General features: G+C 37.6%; 3 protein-coding genes across 3 annotated transcripts; 1 reads left to right on the top strand and 2 right to left on the bottom strand.

Annotated features, from left to right (window-relative positions):
* Nucleotides 1-1,932: 1,932 nt before the first annotated feature.
* crygdl.24 (crystallin gamma D like gene 24) lies at nt 1,933-3,347 on the top strand. Its single transcript, XM_002939774.5, has 3 exons — nt 1,933-1,962; nt 2,585-2,827; nt 3,004-3,347. Exons 1-3 carry the CDS (start codon nt 1,954-1,956, stop codon nt 3,277-3,279), a joined length of 528 nt encoding a protein of 175 aa, XP_002939820.1. The 5' UTR covers nt 1,933-1,953; the 3' UTR covers nt 3,280-3,347.
* Nucleotides 3,348-8,047: 4,700 nt separating this feature from the next.
* crygdl.23 (crystallin gamma D like gene 23) lies at nt 8,048-9,531 on the bottom strand. The gene is made up of 3 exons (XM_002939776.5): nt 9,434-9,531; nt 8,531-8,773; nt 8,048-8,385 (listed from the first exon to the last, which is right to left on the bottom strand). Exons 1-3 carry the CDS (start codon nt 9,440-9,442, stop codon nt 8,110-8,112), a joined length of 528 nt encoding a protein of 175 aa, XP_002939822.1. The 5' UTR covers nt 9,443-9,531; the 3' UTR covers nt 8,048-8,109.
* Nucleotides 9,532-14,240: 4,709 nt separating this feature from the next.
* On the bottom strand, nt 14,241-15,621 carry crygdl.22 (crystallin gamma D like gene 22). Its single transcript, XM_004910966.4, has 3 exons — nt 15,613-15,621; nt 14,773-15,015; nt 14,241-14,582 (listed from the first exon to the last, which is right to left on the bottom strand). Exons 1-3 carry the CDS (start codon nt 15,619-15,621, stop codon nt 14,307-14,309), a joined length of 528 nt encoding a protein of 175 aa, XP_004911023.1. The 3' UTR covers nt 14,241-14,306.
* Nucleotides 15,622-19,931: the final 4,310 nt, after the last annotated feature.

The raw sequence follows: 19,931 nt of genomic DNA, 5'->3' as shown, positions 1-19,931 counted from the left end.
AGATAAAAGTGTTCAAACATGATCTTTTTGGTAAAATTCATGAGAAATTTACCATTCTTGAAAAAATTATAATTTGTGTTATGCGAGAAATGTCCATACAAAAAATCTGCAAATTTGTAATCGTGTTAAATAAAGTTACTGTTTGCATCAATTTTTTATTTTTTAAGATATAGTTTATGTAGAAAAAAAATCTTATCCTTTATCCAGAAATGCATCATAAAAAAAAATGATTTTCAGAATGGTTAGCTCCTAGAGGGGCTGATTCACAAAAGGTCGTTAACACTTAACGCATAGTTTTATGCATTAAAAAGTGATCGTTAAGTAAGTAATTCATCAAAGTCATATCGCATGCGTTACTACTCATATCGCATGTGGAAAAATCTAAATTATCACAAAGTGTTATGTCCATTTCATTGCGATAATGATCTAATAGAAATAGTCCTAATGCATAATTCACAGACATATTTTCAGCGTTAAAAACATAAAATGTTGCAATAATTGCTGTGAAACTTAACACCTCCTAGTTGTGGGTGTTACTGAACAAAATTGCAATTCGTGATTGTCTGTGGTGACAAGGTGGAGTTTGCAGTCGGATTTTTTCTTGAATGTGAACAAGAGAATTAAGTATGTGATCGTCCTAGAGTGATGCATCCTCAAGTTTTTAGGGAAACTGTCATTTTTAGAACGGTAGTTTTCAGAAAGTAACGGTTACGCGCGTAATAGTGTGGGCTAATATTACGTGCTATGAATTAACACATAAATATATTGAATGCTTTAAAATACTGCTTAAAAATATGTCGTCACAAGATAAATAACAACAATAAAAATGCTTCTTAATTCAGACAAGTGTCCTTTTTGTGAATCAATCATAAATTCTCAAAATAATAAGAAGTGATATTTTTAACGCTCGCTAAAAATAACACCCGTTTTTTCGACCTTTTGTGAATCGGCCCCATAGACTCCATTTCTACTATAGCACCCATAAGTGATAATTACAGGGGCCATAAATCTCACTCAGCCCAAAACAAACAGTACAATATAACATCGTTACACCCAATACTCTGTCAGGCAATCACCCCTGGTATCTCCCTCCCCCCAGGATGTATTGCACTTCTACCCACTTCTTGGGTCCTAGATTTAATTAATGGGGGGTAATGCTACACTGACGAAAGGGAATTTGGGGACTCACAGTTAGCTACGGGTTAATGTTACACCGAGGGAGGGCAGTTTGGGGGCTTTTAAGGAAAATATTCCCCTTTAACATCTTCATTTAGTAATTGTTACAGAATGAGTCAGAGAAAAGTTCTGGGGTTTACTGAGGGAGAACCGACAGTGAGAGGACGTCACTGAGGCAGAACAGTATCTTCCCCTGTGATAGGAGGCTAATTAGATATTAACTAAGGTGCATTTCAGTTCAACATGGGGTACACACTATTGTAGCAATCATAAACCAAAGTTAGGCAAAAAAGCAGGTGCAACTATGCACAAAAATTGTCGCAGAATGCAAAATAGCAAACGCGGCCATTTTAATTTTGCGTTATTGGGTGCGCCAAAAATAGCTTTAGCTTTGCACCATCTGTGCACAAAGTTTTGCAACGTCATATGCCCAGGTTTGTGCAGTGCAGCCGTATGCATCCAAACTGGTGCTTGAAACTTTACATGGCCATTTGTGCACTATAATATTAAATATGCTCATGCGCAGGGCAAAAGTTTTGCCTCTGCAACTATTAGATCACTGCAATGCATTGATAAATGAGCCTCAGTGATGGATCTAAAGCAGAGAAACAGCTGTCACAGTACAACAACAAAAGAAGACAAAAGATCTCTAAATTTTACTTACTAGTCAAAAATACAGGTTCTAGGTTGAGCAGATGCAGACAGCAGCAATACAGGGCATATATAAAGGCTGCCTCTTCTCTCCTTTAGTGGCACTGACACTGCGATCCATTCACAATGGGAAAGGTAAGTCACAACCATGAAAATGTCCTGATAATCCTGTTGGTTTCTAATTACTATATAACATGAAACCTTTAAATGTGCAAATGATAGAACTGCATCCATTTATATTAAACAGAGACCTACAGAAGTCATATTTTCATAGTGATATAGGATCGAGTTCCCATTGCTTAGCAGTAACCCATAGCAACCAATCAGCAGGAAGAATTTAATGATCACCTATTTAAACTAAACATCTTATTGGTTGCTATGGGTGACTGTTCCTAGGCAAACTTAGTGCCTTTTATTGCATATGGCAGTTGATAATCTTATGCAAATTAAACTCCTAAGTGTCTGTTTGTAATTGGTCAACAAATTTAACAGTGAAACAAACAACCACTTATTGGCTCAAATTGTTAACAAAACATTCCAAAAAAGACAAAACATACTATACCAAACAACAAATAGGTGTCCTCCAGTGCCTCATGGTACCCATACCCACAAGCATCTGTTTGCAAGTTTTGCCCTCTTAATTTTCTCTAAGCTGCATTTATGTTTTCACATTATAAACACAGGTAAATAATATTAAATTGCACTTTTCATTTCCAGATATGTAAAAAGATTTCAAATTAGAATGCTTTTTTTTTAGATCTTCTTCTACGAGGAAAGGAACTTCCAAGGCCGCCACTATGAGTGCGGCTCAGACTGTTCTGACCTGTCCTCATACTTCAATCGCTGCAACTCCATCAGGGTAGAGGGTGGTAACTGGATCCTCTATGAGCACCCCAGTTACAGGGGACACCAGTATTACCTCTGGCAAGGAGAATACCCAGACTTTCAGAGATGGATGGGCTTCAATGACTCCATCAGGTCCTGCCGCTTTCTTTCCAATGTAAGTGTTTTCAAAGCTTTCCTAACTTTAACCTTTTTCCATTTATTGTGTAGCAATAGTAGATAAGAATATTGTACTTAAAGAACTAGCAAAATAAAAGAGAACAAGTCTGATTAATGAAAAGATTTCATGTTTCCAAGTTTGTGTACATTTATTTTCCATGTATTTATTTACAGTACCATGGCCAATACAAAATGAGCATCTACGAAAGAGGAGACTACCAAGGGCAGATGATGGAGTTCTTTGATGACTGCCCCAATACCTATGATCGATTCCGTTTCCATGACATTCACTCCTGCAATGTGTTTGATGGCCACTGGATGTTCTATGAGGAACCCAACTACAGGGGACGTCAGTACTACCTGAGACCTGGACAATACAGGAGATACAGTGACTGGGGAGCCTCAAGTGCCAGAATTGGCTCATTCAGAAGAGTTTATCACAGATTTTAAATCTTTTTTTGAAACATTGTACAACAACAATGTTTATGTTTTAATAAAAGTGATAAATCCCCTACTCATTTTTTTGTAATTGTCATTTGTATATGTAGTGCAGTTTTGGTCTCCAGAACAACCAAAAGAAACAGAAAACTCAACAGAGTGTACAGAAGGGTATTATAGTTAAAGAGAAGAGAATGGGTGTGAGTAATGTAGATAAACTGATCAAGCTGAGTTTTTATACAGTGAAGAAGAGGTGATTTTGGTGGGATATGATCTCTTTATATCTCAAGACAAAATAAACAAAATTGATAACTTGTTGACTTAATTGAATTTAGCTCTAGCCATCTTAAAATAAAACCATTAAATATATGTGTAGATATCAAAATAATAAGAAAAGATGGGAAGGGTTAAATAGGTCTTTGCCCAAGTTAGAATCATGTTGTACAAGGATGTGTGCTAGTAAGCATCTATTGCATAGTAATGAAATGGTGAAATCCAGATCGTTGCTAATGAATGGGCTTTAGAGTCTGCTCAAGTTAAGAGAGAGAGATGAGCCAAACTGTCCCTCTCTTCCTAAAAACGTTGTGAAGATACTGAAAAATTTGCGAAAATGACATTGACTCTCATATACCACATGCATTAGAGTCAATGGGTGTTTTGTGCTGTGTATTTTCTTGCACCAAATTCATTGTAGGCAATGGTTGTTATTTCTAATGTTTTTTCCTATCAAAAAAAATATATTTTTTTTGTGAAGATACAAAACACGTGGTAAAAATCTGCAAAAAGTTCAAAATTTGCTGTGAATCTGTATCAGACAAAAAAAAATTCAGTCACCCCTAGTTAACTTGAGACCAGGGGGAACCAAGGGGAACCACTGCACATGGCACATTATTATCATTTATGTAATTGGATTGGTTTCAAGAAAATGCTGATTTTGTTACGTGCCTATCTTGTACTACTACTCTTCCATGATGTTTCTATTATGTTTTGCTGGCATGTTTTTCACTCTAGCACCATCTCAAATTCTAGAGGCAGAATTTAACAGTCAAATAAGTTTTCTGGAAATCCTGAGACATAATGTAAAAACTCACTGCCTGCTTTCAGACTGGTCATTAAATATATGATACTGAATCCCTGCCTCAAGGCACTGTGTTATTTACCAGAGGATTAGACTCTGTTTGACATTTTATAAATGCAAATGGACCAAACGTTATTGTTGCATCTGCTGCACACAATACTTTTCTTAATCACATCCTTAGTTAGTAACACTAAGCTTTAAATTTTAGTGTTTAATCTATGTACATTTTATTGTATTGCCTCTTTATTTGACATTTTGCATTTTTCTTAACTTAACTTTAAAGGGTTTGATCACATCTGTCTTGTTTGCCAGAACTACTCTGAGCTCTAGAACTTTATCCAAAACTGTAAATCTCTGCTTATAGATCTGTGAAATGTAATGTCCATATTCCTGTCTATTCCAAGAGCCCATTTCCCTATTTTCTTTAATGTCTTCCTCTAGACCAGGGCTGTCAAACTGGTGGCTCGTGGCCCCCTCTGTGCATCCCCCACCTGTCTGGCTGCTGTGACTGCTTACCTTTGTGTAAGCTTTAAATGGTACCAGTACTGAGAAATGGTACCATTACTGTCGCCTGTATGGTTTACACCTCAGATTCAGGCTGTAAACCCCTGTATTGTTTAAACCTGTAGTCCTCTGTGTTGTTCACACCTTTTAATTCCTGTACTGTTCTCCCCCTGCTTTGTTCACACCTCAGGGTCAGACTGTAAGCCCTATTCACACCTCAGACTGTAGGAGCAGTGCTTGTATTGTGTCACTGTGTGTTGCCTGTGTGTGCCATACAGCACAGGGCAGGCAGAGTATGGCACACGCAGTGAAGGTAGGACATAGAGAGAATGGAACACACAGGCAGGGTAGGGCAGGCAGAGTAAGGCACACACAGGCAGGGTAGGACAGGCATGTAAAGGTAAACAAAGGTCTAGAACCAGATGGTATTCATCCCAGGGTATTAAACAAGCTTAGCTCTGTGATTGTCAAACCTCTCTACTTAATTTCTCATTGAGGTCAGCATGGTGCCGAGCGACTGGTGAATTTCTGTTTTCAGCCTGAGAACTATAGGCCTGTTAGTCTGACATCAGTAGTAGGAAAGCCTATGGAAGGGGTAAAAAGGGATAGGGTACTTGAATATGTTACAAATCCCATATTTGTACTTGGATGGAAAACTGGTTGAAGGATAGATTACAAAGTGTGGTGGTAAATAGAACATTTTCTAATTGGGCCAGTGTTGTTAGTGGAGTACCACAGGGGGTCAGTCTTTGGTCGTTTGCTTTTTAATTTGTCTATTAATGACCTGGAGGTGGGCATAAAAAGTTCCATGCATTTGGTAGAAATAATATAAATACAAGTTATACACTAAATGGTAGTGTGTTGGGGGGATCTGTAATTGAGAAGGATCTGGTGATTTTTGAAGATAACAAGTTGTCTAATTCCAGGCAGTGTCATTCTGTGGCTACTAAAGCAAATAAAGTACTGTCTGGTATAAAAAAGGGCATTGACTGAAGGGATAAAAACATAATTATGCCTCTTTATAGATGTCTGATAAGGCCTCACCTTGAGTATGTGGTGCAGTTTTGGGCTCCAGTCCTTAAGAAGGATATTAATGAGCTGGAGAGAGTACGGAGACCTGCAACTAAACTGGTAAAGGGGATTTAAATTATGAGGTTAGACTGCCACAGTTGGGATTGTTTTCTTTAAAGAGGAGGCACTTGCGAGCCACCCTATTAGATTAGAGCAGGGATCCCCAACCTTTTGAACCCCTGAGCAACAATCAAACGTAAAAAGAGTTGGGGAGCAACACAAGAATGAAAAATGTACCCGGGGAATACCAAATAAGGGCTGTGATTGGTTATTTGTAGCCCCTATGTGGACTGGTAGCCTACAGTAGGCTCTGTTGGGCAGTACACATGGTCTTTATGCCTCCAAAACCTACCAATAAAACAAAAATTCAAAAATAAGCACCTTCTTTGAGGCCACTGGGAGCCATATCCAAGGGGTTAGTGAGCAACATGTTGCTCCCGAGCTACTGGTTGGGGACCACTGGATTAGAGGAATGGAACTTTCATTCGAAGCAGTGTTTTTCAGGGTGAGGGCAGTGAGGTTGTGGAATGCCCTTCCTAGTGATGTTGTAATGGCAGATTCTGTTAATGTCTTCAAGAAGGGCTATTGTGATATTAAAAGCTACAGTTAGTATTGATGCTGGTATGGTTTATGTAAGTGATTGTATAGATAGGTCAGTATATGTTTCATTTCATGTCTGATATGCCTCTTTTCTATGTTTCAACTTCATAGGAATATGAGCCCATATCTAAATACTTTCCATTTGAGCCATCATTCCAACAAATAGAATAGGCGACAAAAGAATAGCCGCACGACAAAATAATAGCTGCGGGCGACAATTTTTTTTTGCTGTGCGACATTTTCGCCGTTTCGCGAATTTATCGCCGGGACAGATTCGCTCATCACTAATCTACAGTATTGGATAATGTTCTAGAGATCAGAGTAGTTCTGGCAAACAAGACAGACATGCTCAAACCGTTTAAAGTTAAGTTTAGGAAAATGTAAAATGTCATAGAAAGAGGTAATACAATAAAATGTCCATAGATTAAACATTAAAATTCAAAGCTCAGGGTTACTATCAAAGGATGTGATTTAGAAAGGTATCGCTGTGTGCAGCAGAAGCAATAATAACGTTTGGTCTATTTGCATTTATAAAATGTCAAACAGAGTCTAATCCTCTGGTAAATAACACAGTGCCTTGAGGCAGGAAATCTGTATCATATGTTTAATGATCAGTCTGAGAGAAGGCAGCTGTGTTTTCTCATTCTGTCTCGGGATCTCCAGAAAACTTTTTTTGACTGTTAAATCCTTCCTCTAGAATTGCAAGATGGTGCTAGAGTGAAAGACTTGTCAGAAAAACACAAAAGAAACACCATGGAAGAGTAAGTGCAACATAGGTACGTAACAAATTTGCATTTTCTTGAAACCAATTCAATTACAAAAATGATAATAATGTGCCATGTACAGTGGTGTGTAGCCCCTTGGGTCCCCATGGTCTCAAGTTGGTAACCAGGGGTGAGTGATTTATTTTTGCCTGATACAGATTCACAGCAAATTTGCAACTTTTTGCAGATTTTAAAACCGTCTTTCTCAAAAAACAAATGTTTTTTTTCGATAGGAACAAACATTAGAAATAACAGCAGCCAATGTCACCATTTGGCAAATTTTTCAGCATCTTCACAACGTTTGCAGGAAGAGAAAAGGGACAGTTTGACTCATCTCTCTTGGTAACTTGAGCAGACTCTAAAGCCCATTCATTAGCAACTATCTAGGTTTCTCCATTTCATTACTATGCAATAGATGCTTACTAGCACAACATGATTCTAACTTTGGCAAAGACCTATTTAACCCTTCCCATTTTGAAATCTATATATATATGTTATGTTTCTATTTTAAGATAGCTAGAGCTAAATTCAATTAAGTCACCAAGCTATCAATTTTGTTCTTTTTGTGCTGAGATAAAAAATGATCATATCCCACAAAAATCACCTCTTCTTCACTGTATATAAACTCAGCTTGATCAGTCTATCTACATAACTCACACCCATTCTCTACTTTAACTTTTATACCCTTTTGTTTTCTGTTTCTTTTTGTTGTTCTGGAGACCAAAACTGCACTACATGTACAAATGACAATTAAAAAAATGAGTAAGGGATTTATCACTTTTAATAGAACATAAACATAGTTGTTGTGCAATGTTTCAAAATGATTTAAAATCTGTGATAAACTCTTCTGAATGATCCAATTCTGGCGCTTGAGGAGCCCCAGTCACTGTATCTCCTGTATTGTCCAGGTCTCAGGTAGTACTGACGTCCCCTGTAGTTGGGTTCCTCATAGAACATCCAGTGGCCATCAAACACATTGCAGGAGTGAATGTCATGGAAACGGAATCGATCATAAGTATTGGGGCAGTCATCAAAGAACTCCATCATCTGCCCTTGGTAGTCTCCTCTTTCATAGATTCTCATTTTGTATTGGCCATGGTGCTTTAAATAAATACATGGAAAATAAATGAAAAATGAGCAAGCCATAAATTTGGAAACATGAAATCTTTTCATTAATTCTTTTCTACTATTGCTACTCTGGAACTGAAAAAAGAGGCTAAAGTTAGGAAAGTTTTGAAACTCTTACATTGGGAAGAAAGCGACAGGATCTTATGGAGTCATTGAAGCCCATCCATCTCTGGAAGTCTGGGTATTCTCCTTGCCAGAGGTAATACTGGTGTCCCCTGTAACTGGGGTGCTCATAGAGGATCCAGTTACCACCCTCTACCCTGATGGAGTTGCAGCGATTGAAGTATGAGGACAGGTCAGAACAGTCTGAGCCGCACTCATAGTGGCGGCCTTGGAAGTTCCTTTCTTCATAGAAGAAGATCTAAAAAAAGCATTCTAATTTAAAATCATAACATAAATGCAGCCTAGAGAAAAGTAAGAGGGCAAAACTTGCAAACAGACACTTAGGAGTTTAATTGGCTTCAAGAAGGATTTTTATGAATCAGCATAATATAAGAATATCAACTTCCATATGCAAAAAAAGGTAGTGAGTTTGCCTAGGAGCAGTCACCCATAGCAACCAATAAGATGTTTAGTTTAAACAGGTGATCATTAAATTCTTCCTGATGATTGGTTGCTATGGGTTAATGCTCCTGGGCGAACTTAGTGTCTTTTAATACATAACCCCCTAGTGTTTTTTTAATCCTTAACTGGACTGTTCAATGTTCCTTTAAAGAAAATTAAAGAGAAACCATCTTTTTAAAATGGTATATACTCTCGTTACGTTGGAGCTGGAACCTCAATTTTACAAGATAGGGTTATGTATAGATATTTAGAAATGTCAATATTGTTCAGATCTATAAATCAAAGCAATGGGAACTCGATCCTACATCACTATGAAAACATTATTTCTGTAGGTCTCTGTTTAATATAAATGGCTGCAGTTCTATCATTTGCACATTTAAAGGTTTCAGAACATATATGTTATATCGTTATTAGAAACCAACAGGATTATCAGGACATTTTCATGGTTGTGACTTACCTTTCCCATTGTGAATGGATCGCAGTGTCAGTGCCACTAAAGGAGAGAAGAGGCAGCCTTTATATATGCCCTGTATTGCTGCTGTCTGCATCTGCTCAACCTGGAACCTGTATTTTTGACTAGTAAGTAAAATGTACAGATCTTTTGTCTTTTATTGTTTCTTTTGTTGTTGCACTGTGACAGCTTTTTTTTCTACTCTGTTCTGACACCTATATTCCATGGTTTGCCTAAAGAGCTACCGTACATTATGCATTATCTCTGTGAGTAAATAGTTATGATTGGTTCTATTAAAAACACTCTCCTTTCCTGTGAAATAATTGTAGAAATCTTGAAGGATTATAATAAAATGTACATGGTCTGACTGTGTGTGTTATGGTTTTATGTTTTTAAAATAAGACTTACTGTATCTACCGAGTATAAGCCGATCTGAATATAAGCCAAAGTACCTAATTTTACCTAAGAAAACTGGAAAAACTTATTGACTCGAGTATAAGCCTAGGGTGGGAAATGCAGCAGCTACTGCCAAGTTTCAATAATCAAACTAAATACCAATAAAATTACATTAATTGAGGCATCAGTGGTTTTATGTTTTTAAATATTTATTTAAAAGAAAAACAGTAAACTAACTCTGTAAGTGGCGAAGAGGGTCAACAAGAACAATAAGGACTGGAGGGTCTGGTTGCGGGTGGCCTAATTTGCACACAAAGGACAGGGTGCTAGTCTAGAGGGACCCATGGCTCCCGACTCTCTGTGACATTTACCATGTTTGCCATATATGTGAACAAGAAATAGACCTACAGTTTTAAAGATATTATCCCTGGGATGTATGAGCCTGCCTATTGGCGTCTTCTCCCTGCATCCATTTATCAGTAGCTGGATACTTTTTCTTCTTTTCTGGATACTCTTTTGTTCTGGGCATTGAAATTGGAAAGTCTCAATATGCCAATGTGAAACATTCTGCACTTGAAAATAGTTCTGGCCAGTGACACCTTTCATGTATGTATGTATATCTTTATTTATAAAGTGCTACTTATGTATACAGCGCTGTACAGCAGAATAGAATAGATTAATACAGGGGTTATTAAAATAATACATAAATACAAAGTTTGATAATAAATACACGGTACAGTAGCAATAATGTAAGAATCAAAGAGACAACATGGTAGAAGTCCCTGCCCCATAGAGCTTACAATCTAAATGGGAGGGTAACTTACAGACACAAATAGGCAAATATAAGTGCGGTAGGTTACAGTGGGTTACACTGCAATATACAGTAAATGCCAGTTCCCAGATCAGGTGCTGTGCGAGTGCTCCAATAGGTAGGCTTTAAGTTTAGTTTTAAAAAGACTGAGGGAGGATTCTTTCCTCAGGAAATTAGGGAGAACATTCCAATTGTAAAGAGCAGCAAGGCAAAGGAAAGGTTTAAGGTGGTAAACAACAGTAGTAGTGGGGGTGTAACCAAGCAGTTGCTCTGTGAGGAGCGGAGGAGTCGGCCAGGAATGTACGAAGACATAACACAGGAGATGTAGTGAGGTGCAGAGAAATGGAGAGCTTTGAAGGTTAAGAGAAAGAGTTTGCAAGATATTCTTTGTTTAATGGGAAGCCACGATAAGGGGAAGGGCCTGAACTCTGCTGGATGAGAGGAGGAGAATTCTGGCAGCAGTATTTAATACAGACTATAGGGGGGAGAGATGGGAGTTAAGGAGGCCAGTTAGTAGCAGGTTACAGTAGTCAAGTCAGGATAGGATGAGCATGAATGAGCAGCCTAGCAGTTGCAGTTGAAAGAAAGGGATGGATTTTGGCAATACTGCATAAGAAAAAGTAACAGGTTTTGACAGTGGTGTTAATATAGTCAGAGAAGGAGAGACAGACATCACCCCCAAACAATGTGCCAAGTCAACAGGGTTCATGAGAGTTCCATCAATAGACATAGTAAAGGGGAGAAGGACAAGGTTTGGGTGGAAAGATCATTTGTTCAGTTTTTGTTAATGAAGGGGTCAAAAAATAAATTTGGATATCATCAGCATACAGATCCAGGATGCAGCCTGATTACGGATCAAATGCAGAATTTGCATCAGGAGGTAGTTGTCGACCATATTAAATGCAGCCGATAGATGAGGATTAGTATAGAAAAGTAACCTTTGGCTTTGGCAACCTGAAGATCATTTGTAACTCTGCACAACGCCATCTTAGTAGAGTGCACAAGCCAGAAACCAGATTGCAGCAGGTCCAACAGATTTTATGTTCTAAGATTCTGGAGGCAAGCGGTAGGCAGGATGGTAATTAGAGAGACAGGATGGGTCCAGCATGGCCTTTTTAAGGATAGGCTTGACACTGACCTGTTTGAACAAAGAGGGGAAAATTCCAGAAGCCAGAGAAGAATTGCAAATATGAGTAAGAGCTGTAGTATGTGGTAAGTGGAGAGACTTTGGAGACAGTTACAAAACTGAAAAAGCTACGACATGCAGAAGGGGACTGAGGAAGTTGGAGATGGTTTGTATTAGAAGATGTAGATACAGAACTATCTTTGGGTGGTAAGTTCATATTTACAGGGCTGTTGTACTTCTGGATATGTCCATTACAAATTATAAAGCAGTGTTTTTGTTTCCAGTTAATATTGCTAATAATTATTTGTCATGGGTCAAGATTAAATGAGAGGTAAATTTGTACATAGCACTTTTTATATGAGGTGAATGTTTTCAATTTCACAAATATTATCACTCTTTATATAAATAAATTATCTTATGTGTTGAAGTTTCATAAGGCCCCGACTTTACCACAAAAATGGTTTTACTGCAGTTAGACTTGTCAAAATCACCTAGGTCCTATTTGGATTTATGTAATCCAAAATAATGCCTGTAACTTTGACATAAGAACAATTGTAACATGGAAACATGCCCTTTTTATGCATTTTATAAAATGAACTAGTTAAATAATCATTAATTACATAAATGATAATAATGTGCCATGTACAGTATTGTGTAGTCCCTTGGGTCCACATAAAAAGATATAGATCTAAGCAATAGATGGTAGAGAAAAAGGTTACCCGTGTAAAGATTAGGTCTGGGTGCTCATGCCCCAGACCCTCAGCATAGGGGAGCCATATAGGAAACATAGATGAGATAGGCAGGCACTCCGGAAATCCATTAAAGTAGAATTGAAGCTCAAATATTAAAGTAAGATCAAAAGTATTTTATTGAATAATACATGTAAATGCTATGCCTTACGCGTTTCAGGCCATTCAGGGCACATAATCATAGGCTGCTATGATTTATATCTTTGCAAAAAATAAATATATATAGTTACATAGTTACATAGGGTTATAACCAACATCAATGCTAACTGTAGATATTAGTATCACAATGGCCTTGGATATTGTGATTGTTCAAGAACTCATCCAGGCCTATCTTAAAGGCATTAACAACATCTGCCATTACAACATCACTAGGAAGGGCATTCCCCAACCTCACTGCCCTCACTGTGAAAAACCACTTACGCTGCTTCAAATGGAAGCTCTGTACAGAGTAACCATGTCCACTTGCAAGTGCCCTTTCTCCAGAGAAAACAACCCCAACCATGACAGTTTTTTTGATGGGGAAAAAATAGAAATAACAGCCATTGACTACAGTGAATTTGGTGCAAGAAAATATGCAGCACAAAACACCCATTGACTCTAAAGCATGTGGTATATAAGAGTCAATGGGACCGATTCACTAAAGTCTTAAAAAAAATGAGTGATATTTATAGCATGCGTTAAAAATATTATCACAGAATTAACGATCGATTTACTAATAGGACACTTGTCAGAATTAAGAAGCAATGTTATTGCCGTTATTTATCTGGTGATGACATATTTTTAAGTGTTATTTTAAACCATGTGATATATATATGCGTTATTTCATAGCACACGATATTAGCGCATGCTATTGCGCACATAACCATTACTTTCTGAAAATAACCATTTCCCTGAAAACTGGAGGATGCATCACGCTAGGGCAATCACATACTTGAAAAAATCTGACTGCACCACAGACAATCACCAGCTGCAATTTTGTTTAGTAATGCCTACTCCTGGGAGGCGTTAAGTTTCACAGTAATTATCGCCACATTTTATGCTTTTAACGCTTCAAATACGTTTGTGAATTATGTGTTAGCATTATTTCTATTTGATAATTACCTCAATGCAATGGAAATGATGCTTGCAATAATTAGGATTTTTGCACATGCGATATGAGTAGTAACGCATGCGAAATGATTTTGATGAATCGGTACTTAATTATCGCACACTTTTTAATGCATAAAAATAAATGTTAAGCATTAACAACGTTTAGTGAATCGGCCCCAATGTCACCATTTTGGGAATTTTTCAGCATCTTCACAACATTTGCAGGAAGAGAAAATGGACAGTTTTGTTCATCTATCTTGGTAACTTGAGCAGACTATAAAGCCCATTCATTAGTAACTATCTGGATTTCACCATTTCATTACTATGCAATAGATGCTTACTAGCACACATCCTTGTACAACATGATTCTAACTTTGGCAAAGACCTATTTAACCCTTCCCATCTTTTCTTAATGTTTTGAAATCTACACATATATTTAACGGTTTTATTTTGTGATAGCTAAAGCTAAATTCAATTGTCACCAAGCTATCCATTTTGTTATTTTTGTGTTGTGATGTAAAGTGATCAAAATCAACTTTAACTCTAATACCCTTCTGTACACTCTGTTGAGTTTTCTCTTTCTTTTGGTTGATCTGGAGACCAAAACTGCACTACATGTACAAATGACAATTCCCAAAAAAATGAGTGAGTGATTTATCACTTTTATTAGAATGTAAACATAGTTGTTGTGCAAAGTTTCAAAATAATTTAAAATCTGTGATAAACTCTTCTGAATGAGCCAATTCTGGCACTTGAAGCTCCCCAGTCACTGTATCTCCTGTATTGTCCAGGTCTCAGGTAGTACTGACGTCCCCTGTAGTTGGGTTCCTCATAGAACATCCAGTGGCCATCAAACACATTGCAGGAGTGAATGTCATGGAAACGGAATCGATCATAAGTATTGGGGCAGTCATCAAAGAACTCCATCATCTGCCCTTGGTAGTCTCCTTTTTCATAGATGCTCATTTTGTATTGGCCACGGTGCTTTAAATAAATACATGGAAAATAAATGAAAAATGAACAAGCCACAAATTTGGAAATATGAAATCTTTTCATTAATCAATCTTGTTCTCTTTTATTTTACTAGCTCTTTTAGTACAATATTCTTTGCTACTACTGCTACACTAGAGCTGGAAAAAGAGGTCAAAGTTAGGAAAGCTTTGAAAACACTTACATTGGGAAGAAAGCGACAGGACCTGATGGAGTCATTGAAGCCCATCCATCTCTGAAAGTCTGGGTATTCTCCTTGCCAGAGGTAATACTGGTGTCCCCTGTAACTGGGGTGCTCATAGAGGATCCAGTTACCACCCTCTACCCTGATGGAGTTGCAGCGATTGAAGTATGAGGACATGTCAGAACAGTCTGAGCCGCACTCATAGTGGCGGCCTTGGAAGTTTCTTTCCTCGTAGAAGAAGATCTACAAAAAGAATTCTAATTTTAAATCTTTTTATATATCTGGAAATGAAAAGTGTAATTACTTTATTATTTACCTGTGTTTATAATATGCCAGCATACTACACAATGCTGTATAACAGAATGTAAAACATTAATGCAGCTTAGAGAACAGTAAGAGGAGAAAACTTGCAAACAGACACTTAGGAATTTAATTTGCTTCAAGAAGGTTTTTTATGAATCAGCATATCTTTTAATGCATAACCCCCTAGTGTTTTTTTAATCCTTAAGTGGATTGTTCAATGTTCCTTTAAGGAAAATTAAGGAAAAACCATCTTTTTAAAATGGTATATACTCCCTTCATGCTGGAGCTGGAACCCTGATTTTACAAGATGTAGTTATGTATAGATATTTAAAAATGTAAATATTATTCAGATCTGTAAATCAAAGCAATAGGATGTCGATTCTACATTACTAGGAAAATATGATTTCTGTAGGTTTCTGTTTAATATAAATGGGTGCAGTTCTATCATTTGCACTTTTAAAGGTTTCAGAACATTTATGGTATATAGTAATTAGAAACCAACAGGATTATCAGGATATTTAGATGGTTGTGACTTACCTTTCCCATTGTGAATGGATCGCAGTGTCAGTGTCACTAAAGGAGAGAAGAGGCAGCCTTTATATATGCCCTGTATTGCTGCTGTCTGCATCTGCTCAACCTGGAACCTGTATTTTTGACCAGTAAGTAAAATGTACAGATCTTTTGTCTTCTTTGTTTCTTTTGTTGTTGTGCTGTGACAGCTGTTTCTCTACTCTTACTGACACCTATATTCCATTGTTTATCTAAAGAGCTACCCTGCATTATGCATTATCTCAGTGAATAAATGGCTGTGGTGGTTCTATATAAAACACACTCTCCTTGGAACCATTTCCTGTGAAATAATTATAGAAATGTTGAAGGATTATAATAAAATGTGCATGGTCTGACTGTGTGTGTTATGGTTTTATGTTTTTAAAATAAGACTTACAACATTTCCTTTTTTTGTGATGCTTATGATAAGTTGTTTAAAAATAAAATACTTTTTATGATTTGTTTAGTACTGATATAACTGTATCCCTTAATACTTCATATTGACTCATCAGTTACACAGACTATTTTCATCTCTGTTAGAAGTCAATTTGCTGGCCTGTATGTTTTAGGTGTTTGATAGGAAATCTGCTGTATCAGTGGGCAGGGCATACAAACTCCTTGCAGGTACAGTAGTTCCCTGGCTGGAATTGAACCTAAGATACCAGGCCTGCAAGTCTGCAGTGATAACCAAATTACCGCCATACTTCCCCTAAAACTATACTTCAAAATGTGCCTATCTCTGTGACATTTACCATGTTTGCCATATATGTAAAGAAGAAGTGACCCTACAATTCTAAAGATATTATCCCAGTGAGCCTGCCTATTGGCGTCTTCTCTCTGCTTCAATTTATCAGTAGCTGGATACTTTTTCTTCTTTTCTGGATACTCTTTTGCTCTTTTTGCTCTGGCCTTGAAATTGGTACGTGTTCATATGCCAATGTGAATCCAAACATTCTGAACTTGAAAATAGGGCTGGCCAGTGACACCTTTCATGTAGATACAGAACTATCTTTGGGTGGTAAGTTCATACTCACAGGGCTCTTGCACGTCTGGATATGTCCAATACAAGTTCTAAAGCAGTGTTTTTATTTCCAGTTAATATTGCTAATTATTAGTTGTCGTGGGTCAAGATTAACACAGAGATAAATTTACACATGGCACTTTAATATGAGGTGAATGTTCTGAATTTCACAAATATCATTCTTTATATAGCTAAATTATCTTATCTGCTTAAGTTTAATAAGGCCCCAGCTTCACCACAAAAATGGTTTTACTGCAGTTAGACTTGTCAAAATCACCTAAGTCCTATTTAGATTTATGTAGTCCAATGTAATGCCTGTAACTTTGACATAAGAACAATTGTAACATGGAAATATGCCCTTTATAATACAGAATATATAGAAAACTTAAGATTAGATTCACTCACATAGTACCTGCAGGACCCATACACATATGGGTCATATTTTAGGATGCATAACTATGGGTGGTAAACAAGATACAACCCAGACAATACTCTGTGAAAGGAGTGTCAAATAACCTTTTAGGGAGGGAGAAGAATTACATCAATTTGATGTTTAATGTGCCTCTCTTCTATGTTTGCATTTTATAGAAATATATTCTTCTTTGTCACATTTAACCCTTAAACTGCCAGCCAATTTGGTCAAAGCAGAACTTGTATTGCCAGACCGTTTTTGAACATTTTGCACTCTTTCACTTCAGGAGCCTTTCCCAAAGAGTACTTTTAGTTTACCGTTACTTTACGCTTCTAAATGTCTAAAAAAATGAAGAAAAACAATATTTTCCATAATATTAACACATATATTAAAAACATCAATTATTTTATGCATGTGTAACACCTATTTGGCTATAATATGGCAAAACCCAGACTAGCTATAGGTATAGAGCATGTGTTACATGTGACCTTAATACACAGGAGTGGGCCTCCGCTACGTGGGAGGTACTAATGGAGCTGAGGGTGTAGTTTAACTACAACTAGATAGAGCTTGTGTGGTGTAGATAGAATAATGGACGCCAGAAAGGTTCTTGCTGATGAACTATAGTACAAGTTTATTGGACAAGGCACACATAGAATAGTGCAACAGGGTTTATACTCACAGATACAGCAGTATAGGATGTTCGTCACAATGGAGAATGCAGATGTGACCTTTAGGAACAGAATACCCCTCTTGGAGGATGCACAGAGGATTAGCTGATACCTGAGATGAAGACCTTTCAGTAGGGAGTGTTCCGGCCGACTATGGTCCAGGGGAGAGCTCCTAACACTGGTACCTGGCATCTAATAAAACTGGTCCCTAAAGAACGACAACAGAGCCGGCGTAGGCTAAACCCTTTTACAACTCCTGGTTGGGGCTATTAACTGCCCTTTCTAAATAGACTAACTGTTCTCACCACTTCTAGAGGGTGCTATTACATAAACTGACTGTTCTGGCTTTACCTCGTTCACGGGCCCTGTCCCCGACTTAAGGAATAGATGGTTCTCTTTACTGGAGCCTTATGCCTCCAGGCTCAATGACGTGAAGCCTGAGACAACAGCAGCCAGAGAGGAAGACACTTCCTTGTGCAAGACACTATATAGTCTGCCAAGGGGAGTGGTCAACCTGGGCTGTAATCTGAGTGTAGAGGGCTCTGCCCTATAACAGCACAGATAAGATTAGATAAGGGATAACACCATAGGGAGCTTAACCCTATGGGTCCCTACACATGAAAATACAACTGATTTGGAAAGTTCAATGTCTGAACACACCAATACAAAATATATATAGTTTTATAGAGATTTCTCACTTGTATAGTTAAAAAACTCCCAGCAGTAGAGTAGGTTTACCCTAGAAAACTATATATTTTTGAAAAGAACAGATTGTGATGAATCTACTCCAAATTACCAAGTTGCAATGCTATCCTAAAATTACCAGTTTTAATAAAAATTTGTGAAAATCATTTTAATGCTTCCACTCTACAGCTTCTTATGTCCCATATATCATTAGGTACCAAGATAAAACACCCTAAATATGAATGCCAGGGGTCCACTAAACAGTTTGATACCCAATGTGCATAGGTTTACATGTGACATGTAGGGGCCCCAAAATGAAAATGCCCCATATGATTTATTATTTCAATCCTTTCAGTTACTGCAAAATCAACACAATTACTGCATTTAATGGGGGGGCGTGAAGCTATAAAAAGCTACATTTAACCAAGAAAGCCAGTATATTTTTTAGATAGTACACATTCTTCCGAATCTAAAATAGGTACCCGTGTCCCCTCGCAAGTGCCTCTTTTCCAGAGAAAACAACCCCACCCTCGACAGTCTAACCTCATAGCTTAAATATTCCATCCCCTTTACCAGTTTAGTTGCACGTCTCTGCACTCTCTCCAGCTCATTAATATCCTTTTTAAGGACTGGAGCCCAAAACTGCACTGCATACTCAAGGTGAGGCCTTACCAGGGACCTATAAAGGGGCAAAATTATGTTCTCATTCCTTGAGTATATCTACATAACTCACACCCATTCTCTGCTTTAACTATAATACCCTTCTGTACACTCTGTTGAGCTTTCTGTTTCTTTTTGTTGTTCTGGAGACCAAAACTGCACTACATGTACAAATGACAATTCCCAAAAAAATGAGTGATTTATCACTTTTATTAGAACGTAAACATAGTTGTTGTGCAAAGTTTCAAAATAATTTAAAATCTGTGATAAACTCTTCTGAATGAGCCAATTCTGGCGCTTGAGGCTCCCCAGTCACTGTATCTCCTGTATTGTCCAGGTCTCAGGTAGTACTGACGTCCCCTGTAGTTGGGTTCCTCATAGAACATCCAGTGGCCATCAAACACATTGCAGGAGTGAATGTCATGGAAACGGAATCGATCATAAGTATTGGGGCAGTCATCAAAGAACTCCATCATCTGCCCTTGGTAGTCTCCTCTTTCATAGACGCTCATTTTGTATTGGCCATGGTGCTTTAAATAAATACATGGAAAATAAATGAAAAATGAACAAGCCACAAATTTGGAAACATGAAATCTTTTCATTAATAAATCTTGTTCTCTTTTATTTTACTAGCTCTTTTAGTACAATATTCTTTGCTACTATTGCTACACTAGAGCTGGAAAAAGAGGTTAAAGTTAGGAAAGCTTTGAAAACACTTACATTGGGAAGAAAGCGACAGGACCTGATGGAATCATTGAAGCCCATCCATCTCTGAAAGTCTGGGTATTCTCCTTGCCAGAGGTAATACTGGTGTCCCCTGTAACTGGGGTGCTCATAGAGGATCCAGTTACCACCCTCT

Source organism: Xenopus tropicalis, chromosome 1, assembly GCF_000004195.4.
Source record: "Xenopus tropicalis strain Nigerian chromosome 1, UCB_Xtro_10.0, whole genome shotgun sequence".
NCBI classification, from domain to species: domain Eukaryota; kingdom Metazoa; phylum Chordata; class Amphibia; order Anura; family Pipidae; genus Xenopus; species Xenopus tropicalis.
Note: the sequence above shows the minus strand (reverse complement) of the source record. Positions and strands in the feature narration are given on the sequence as shown.

Excerpts from the sequence above, each read along its gene's own strand:
- crygdl.24 (XM_002939774.5), top strand. Across the intron at positions 2,828-3,003 it reads CCTGCCGCTTTCTTTCCAAT|TACCATGGCCAATACAAAAT; the intron begins GTAAGTGTTTTC and ends ATTTATTTACAG.
- crygdl.23 (XM_002939776.5), bottom strand. Across the intron at positions 8,386-8,530 it reads CCTGTCGCTTTCTTCCCAAT|CACCATGGCCAATACAAAAT; the intron begins GTAAGAGTTTCA and ends ATTTATTTAAAG.
- crygdl.22 (XM_004910966.4), bottom strand. Across the intron at positions 14,583-14,772 it reads CCTGTCGCTTTCTTCCCAAT|CACCGTGGCCAATACAAAAT; the intron begins GTAAGTGTTTTC and ends ATTTATTTAAAG.